This window comes from Antrostomus carolinensis, unplaced genomic scaffold (genome assembly GCF_000700745.2).
Source record: "Antrostomus carolinensis isolate BGI_N321 unplaced genomic scaffold, ASM70074v2 scaffold27951, whole genome shotgun sequence".
NCBI lineage: Eukaryota > Metazoa > Chordata > Aves > Caprimulgiformes > Caprimulgidae > Antrostomus > Antrostomus carolinensis.
In genome coordinates, this window is record NW_010292451.1 from 25,104 (window position 1) to 32,614 (window position 7,511).

The 7,511-nt window shown below is 47.9% G+C and overlaps 1 protein-coding gene across 1 annotated transcript in view; it reads right to left on the reverse strand.

The window, feature by feature from the left end:
- The window catches only part of SLC43A2 (solute carrier family 43 member 2), a 28,621-nt gene that overhangs the window by 20,525 nt on the left and 585 nt on the right, over nucleotides 1-7,511 (reverse strand). Inside the window, exon 2 of the mRNA XM_010176972.2 lies at nucleotides 252-441. Within this exon, the coding sequence (XP_010175274.1) occupies nucleotides 252-441 (190 nt within the window). The remainder of the gene's footprint in view (nucleotides 1-251; nucleotides 442-7,511) is intronic.

Consider the following 7,511-nt stretch of genomic DNA (forward strand, 5'->3'; position numbering starts at 1 on the left):
CACAGAGCAACACTGGAGAGCTGAAGCGTGGACACAGAGTCCCAGGCCCTTCCCATATGGAGCAATTCACTGTGCTGGCCAAAATCATCCCAGAGCTGCGCTGATGCCCTGTGTATGGCCAGCAGCTCCCAGCCCCATCCCTCATACAGTTCCCAAGGCTGCAGGGTCCCTGCAACAAGCACAGCACCCAAACAGCACAGACAACATGGAAAATCATCCCTCAATCCACCCGTGGAGCCCAGGACACCAACCTGCCAAGCAGCCGCAGCTTGCGAGGGCCATACTTGTCCATGACAATCCCCAGGGGCAGCGTGATCGCACTGAGGAGGAAGGACCCAATGGTGAAGGCCAAGTTCAGCATTTCATCCTGGGCATTGCAGGAAGGCCATTTGTGCTCCAAAGCTGTGCTGTTCTCATGTTCAGGGCTGCTGGTGGCATTTTCTACACAGGATGACAGAGGATCATCATTGCTGTGTGGTAGGATGGGGCTTGAAATGTTGCAGGAAGGAGGGAAGAGAAAAGCCCCGCACACAGGGTGACACAGCACACTGGGCATCCACTCTGCACACTCCATTTTTTATTATAATCAGTGAGAAATGGAGGAAGGAAAGAAGAGCAGCAGAAGGACAAGGGAAACCTGCTGAGCTCAGCTGGGAGGAGGAAGAGGGTGCACAGGCACCCAGGAGACCAGTATCCCAAGCAGCAGCAAGGTAACAACCTAAACACAGAGCTAAGGACAGAAATTCATTACTTTATAAAAACAACTAAGCAACAAGGCCCAGGCAATTGTAATTGGGACTAAACCAAGCAGAACCTGAAGGGACTAATACAAAAATAAGGTCCTCCTAATCCACAACTGGCATGTTCTCACAGATCTTTTCCCTAACTAAACTGGAAGCAGTAACTGCAGGCAAATCAGTTATTTTGGGTCCAGAGCAGGCTGACGAGGCCTGGCACAGAGCGACAGCTGGCTTAAACAACAAGCTCCCTACCCTCACCACAGGCATTGGGATGAGGGATGGCTTAGCAGCAGCAACCCTGCTTCCTGGCTGCCCTGGCTCTGCAAAATCCTTCCTGGATTTAACTGCCCTGTTCCCAGGAGGGCTGGCAGCTCACCTGCCTTCTCTATTTGTTAAGGGATTGATGCATCTTCAACTTCTGCCCCATAATTAGCATTTTCTGTTCTTTCCAAGTGGGTTTAAGCCATCCAGATCAATTTTATCTCCAGCTTTCTGGTCTTGCCCTTACATGAGGAACTCTGCATGCAAACTCCCACGCTGAACAGAGCCCACGTTGTGTAACAGAGACACAAACAGGACAGGTTTTTTTTTTTTTAAAAAAAAAAAAACAACCCAAAGAAACAAGGAAAGAAGTTCCTTTTTCTTTGGAGGAGCAGTTTTACTGCCTCATGGCAACTCTGCTCCTGTTACAAACCTACCCCAAGGTGGCTTACAACTCCTCAAGCAAGCACATGTGCCTTTAGACTTTCATTAACCCCGAGCTCTAGTGCACTCCACCTCTCTGCTCCCAGTGCTTATCTGACTTACAAGTAACCTTTGCTGGTATGACAAAGCACTTGCTTTCTTACTGCTGCTGCAAGCCAGTGACACAAAATGCTCTCCTCCATATTTAATATTTGCTCTGACAAAGTTCAATATTAAAGGAGGAATAGAGAGAGAAGTCACCTACATAACCACACGAAGCAAGACTAGAGGTTCCCAGTGAGCCCTGGTTAGTTAGCTAATTAGCAGGAATCCCTCACATACAAGTGACTTCACATTCACTGCTTGGTGTGGCTCATGGAGGAGATCCCCTTGGCTGCTTTTGCCCTCCCTGTGTCTCTGAAGATCACACAGCCCCATATTGCAACTTCTTCCCTTCTATGCAAGCCTCAGCACCATTATAGTTACTGGTTTCATGCTGATTCTTCTAGCTGGCCAAAACAACCCTCCCAGCTTTGTGTCCACTGCAAACAAATCACGCTCCAGACATCAGGTATTAGCAGGAAGGAATTCAGATGCTGATAGCTGAGGCTTAGGAGCTGTCTGCAAACTTTCCTCTGCCCCTTCCAACACACCAGGGAAGGTGCACAGCATTTCTCTGTTTACACTGGTCTCACCAACACCTTTACTAAGGTGGTCTGAAACCACCTGTGGTCAGTGATGACTCTGTTGCTTCCCTTTGCCATGTGCTCCTGGTTGATAACCTGATCTGTTCCTTCTCTCACCCTGCAAGTCATGAATAGCCAGAGTAAGCAAGAGACATCCCCAAAATGCCACGTGTCCCATCAGCATCCCTTCTGCAGGGAGGACAGCACTCCAGCCCGAGGCTCCCAAGTCACATCCTTAGAAATCAGTCCTGGACAGACTTGGGATGTGCTCTGCATCTCAATCTTTTTCATCCAACTTTCCCTCCCAATCTCCTCTCACTGTGTCCCAGGATCTTAAACACCGACTTCTGACAGTATCTTCACGAGGCAGGCACACAGCTTCACCCAAAGCATCAAGGTTTTTTGGTCTCTCCACAGAGATAAGTTCATAGGAAACAGATGTGGGTGAGAGGTTAAATCAGGAAAACAAGGCAGGGGGGGAAAAGGAGTGACAAAGTAGTAGTGGTTTCCCTGTGTCAGCACTCTACAGAGATAGCTCAGCTGTGGAGTGGAAGAAGGGTGGAGGGACATGGATAGTGCAGTGACCTTATAACTTCTGGCTGCACACACTAAAGAGCCTGTCAGCTCCCCACAAAGGGATCTCAAAACAGAAATATTCATCATTTAAAGCTGAGTAGATGAATTACTGTTAATGTATTGACGTGTACAGTTGCAACATGACCCCAAGGAGCTCCCACAGCATCCGCCTGCTAGCGGACCCTCTGATGGCAAGCAGGATGGGCAGCAACACTGGGAGGCAAAGAGGACACAGCTCATAAAAAACAAAACAAGGAAACTTGGCCCTCTCTGAAGCCTGTCTGCAGCCAGGACGGCTGGGAACAGGGCACCAAACGTCAGTCTCTGCTTGTACCAAGCACCTTGTTTACAGCTGCTCATGGCCCCCTCCAAGGAGGGGCCATGCCACAGCACTATGTGGAAATACAAATTGTTTGTGAAAATAGAAGCAGCCCCTGAGCAACAAGAGAAGATCCACTGAGGCGTAATGGAAATTATTCCAGCAGCCCTTGGCACCCTGACATCCTCTGATCCTCTTCGAGCCACCTCCATAAATAGAACATTTTGGAGGGGCTGCAAGTGTGCGCACCATGCGCAGGGTCCAGCCGAGAGCCATCTCATTCATGTGCCAGCAGGTCACCAGCATCTGAGAGCAAGTGGCAGCATATGACATGCAGCCAGGAGGAGATTAATGGGCAGAGAATCTGCCTAGCTACTCACCTACCTGAGTAGGTGACTAATGCACCTGCTTACAGCAAACAGCAGTTACCCCTCAACCCCAGCTCAGATCCTGTTCCAGATCATTGCATGCCACACTGCTAGGGGAAGCCTCCTACATGCCCGGCTCCATCTGCAACAGTGCTTTGGGGAAGGGCTGTCTCTTGTGCTGACAGCTGTGCCCTTCCCAAATTCTCCTGCCAAGTCCACCTGCACGCCAGGTCTGACATGCAAGAGTGCCAGCCACGTAAGCCAGCAGCACAGGCTGCTCAGGCCATGTGCACTCACCGTCAAGCTACAAGAAGCTGCAAATCTTCACCAGCAATTACAAGAACATACTGCCTATTTTTACAGCATTCCCTCTACAAGCAGCAGGATTTCTACTGCCCAATTAGTAGTTTAAGTTACTATTTAAAGAATGACAGCTTAGGTGAGAGGAAGGCAGCCTCAGTAATCATTTATGTCAAGCTCATCGCTGGGATTTGTTCAGGCTGTTACTGGAACATTTAAAGTCATCCTTTCTCCCAAATTAAGTGCTGTAGGTTTCATGAGAGGGTCAATCATTAACTACTCTTTGCTGACCTCTTCAAATCCCAGGCACACACCACATTACCAGAGGAACAAGTCTGGCTTTTTCAAGATTGACTGCCACCTCAGACAGCAGGGAGGTTTCCTTTCATCTTGTTTCATGGATCAGACTGAGCCAATCAGGCAAGACACCCCCAGCCACCCTGGCAATAGCTCTGTGGGACACAGCCTGACCTTACTCTTTTTTTTTTTCCTCTCCCAAAAAGGAAAAAAAAAAAAAAAAAAAAGAAAAATCAGGGCCAAAGAGTCTGGGAGCATTGAGTAAAAAAAAAAAAAAAATCACAGTGAAAGACATGTGCAAACAACTGATCTGCAGCCTGCCCACATAAGAACATGTTTTCTCTTTTCAGGATGGTGTCATACTTCTGGGAACTGGGAGGAGATGTTCTTGCTTTAAACCACTGCAAATGCAATTTATTCGGGTTTCCCTCGCTGCCTGTCCATCCACTTGCACTTCCAGGACCCCCTTCTCTGGGCATCCAGCCAAAAGCCTCCTATAAGTGAGGCACAGCCTTCCACTTTTCCAGATCTCCCATTCTCTCTCCAGCTGCAGTTTTATTTTTCAGCAATTCTCACCCAGGGCCAGCACCTTCCCATGCAGCTCTCCAACACCAGGACAGCTGCTAATCAACACAGCGTGTTTCCTGTAGAAATCGAACATTTACCACATTTATACTCTTCCTGTTTACAGGGTTGCATGAGCAGCCTTTCCACAAGCCATTGTCACATCTTACCAGCTTGGAAGGGACCTTCAGATTGCAAGTTCCCCACCACAGACTCCTAATAAATAAGAGCCAAGAGCTGCAAGGCAGCACCTTCCTCCTATGAGCATGGTAAGGTGCGTTAACCTGCCATAAATTCGCTTATCATCCCTCTGGTTTTCTGCAACCCTGTCTTAGAGGAAAGCCCTCTGTCCAACTGGCTCCTTATCTCTGCTCTTTGTGAACAGATTATCAAGTTCAAGATTATTATTTTTTTTTAAATGTCTCAGACTCAAGCCTTGAGCTTCTCAATCCCAGTAGCACCGTAAGACCCTGAAGAGATCAAGTTCCCCAACAGTTGATAAGGCCCAAATCCTGATAAAGACTGCAGAATCAGCACTTGCACCGAATAAAAGATGCTGCTTCAGTTGGTTAAAGGCCAAGTAGTAGTGTAGTAAAATTAAAATGGGAACAAAGTGCCACCACCAGACTCCTTGTCAGCAAATTTCAAACATACCTCTCAGGATGTGGGCAAACCTGCAGCCCAGAACGGGTACAACCCCCCCACTCAAATCTGTTGCACAATTTATTTAAGAATATTTGTTTTTCTGATGTGGATTTTTTTCTAGGTGTCCATCTCCACCCTCACACAACCAAGTTAAAGTCCAGCAGATCCCACATGTTTGCATGGTTGCTGAGTAAAATCCAATCGGAGAAGCCAAGGGCAGGCAGGGAAAGGAGAGGATCCAAGAGGAAGACAAGGAGCCCATGGTGACCTGCAGTCACATTCTGAGCAGCTGCTGCTACCTTCAGGGATAAGCTTACAGAAGGGACAAGGTCTAGTTTTCTCTTTCGTTGGAAGGCATCACAAAGTGCAAGAGCTTTTGCTGACAAACAAGAAGTCCGGCCAAGAACCTTTGGCTTATTAGGAAAATAATTTTTTTTTTTTTTTTTTTTTTTTTGCAATACTTACACACACTCAGCAGCATTAGGAACAACAAGTGCCCAAAGGCTACCAGTCATAATTTGTTTGTACCAATCTTCCAGCCAAGTGCCCACTCAGGCTGCAGGATTCAATAGGTTACATTGAGAAAGGCAACCACTGGGCCATCCTAATCCCAGCAAAGGTCAAAATAAATCAGCTCAGTACTGGTCATTCAATGAGCACTGCAGGGCAGCTGCAAGGGAATCTGCTCTCCCCACACTTTGAGCTAGGAGTCTTCCCCATCAAATCACTGAGATGATTACAATGAGGACTAAAGCAGAGAAAGGAACGTGAGTAAGCATGGATGAATGCAGAAACTGGCACAACTGGTCCTTGACGCTCATCACAAGCCAACACTGAGTTCAGCAGCGATGACCAGATATTTGAGGACAATGAGAACATTTGACTCCATAAATTTCTTCTCAGGGATTAAGCTCTCCTGCCTCAGGGCACAGGTTGGTCACTGGGAGGGAGAAATTGCCTCCAGGACAGCAATTTCACCACAGGGCAAACATTTGCATCTTCCCTGTGGTCTGTGGTGCAGGGGAGAGCCAGACAGACCACAGATTGGCAAACAGGGGTGAGAAGTCAAGGTGAATCTCATCAATTTGGGGCAAAGGTGGGTGAACTGAAAGCAATCAAAGCAAAGAATAGGAGGTGGGCCCCAAGTGAAGCAGGGCTCTTGTCAGTAGGCCACATCTCAGGAAGCAGATAGGAGAACAGCTGCTTTTGGAGACAGTCAGCAGTTACTTATCAACTCTCATGTGTTTTATCTCAGTGGCAGAAAGCTTCCACTTGATAAGTTTAATGAGAACCTTTATACAGGCCTCTGACAAAGTCACACCATGGTTTGTGGAGAACAGAAGAGCCCTGAACAGAAATCCTAAACCATCTCCAGCAGCTGAGGACTCTCCCTCACACAGTCTGGAGCACCACTGGAGACCCAAGTGACATGGACACGCTTGGAAGCATCGCGCTACGAGCGGAGGATAGGAAGGAAATTAAGCAGCCAAGCAAGAGCTGTTAGAAGACTCAAACACGTGCACATTTGCCAGGTGCACCAAGCCAGGCTCTACAAGACTGAGGCAGCTACCCACAGACACACAAAGCAGAAGATCACAACAAGCAGCTGATAAATGAGGAAAAAACAAAGTATCATCACAACTATTCAGAGTCACTTTTTGCTTAGACTTTGTTTCCCCACACTTCAGATTTCCCCCGCTGTTCTCAGCCATTACCCACTGAGAGCTCTGGGGTCCACGCTCTTATTTCCTCCTCTTTCTTGCCCTATTGTACCCTGTTCATCTCCCCAGTCCTGAATGGGCCAATTCACCTCATCTCATCCACCATCACACATCTCTGGATGGAGCCTAAACACCCAGCTCCTGCCTCTCTTCACTCTGCTATTCTCTTCTCTGAGCAGATGCAAATGCTCTGTCACTAAATCAGCATTCCAAATCCATAACACACCTTTACCCTCAGGTTCCTTTTAACTCCGCTGTCCACCCAACTGCACTGTGGGATTCCTCAGACCACTAATTCTCTCCATGCCCAGGCTAGAGATATATGTCCACCTACATGTTGGTTTTCCCAGGGTTATCCTTCCCACACCACAAGATTGCTTCCTTCCCTGCAAGGTTGTGTCTGCACCATGGACAATCGTTTCCTCTGGCTGAGCCAGAAGGTGGATCTCCAGCCCCAACAGGGACACAGCCTGATTTGAGCACATCCCAGCTGTTTGAAGAGGGAAAGGAGCAAAACACCAGTAGTATTTACTCATGCAACTTCTCAACAGCAGTGCTGGACTGCCCCAGTCTCATTTTCACCCGCACTCTTTTCTTTCCTACCACTAAGG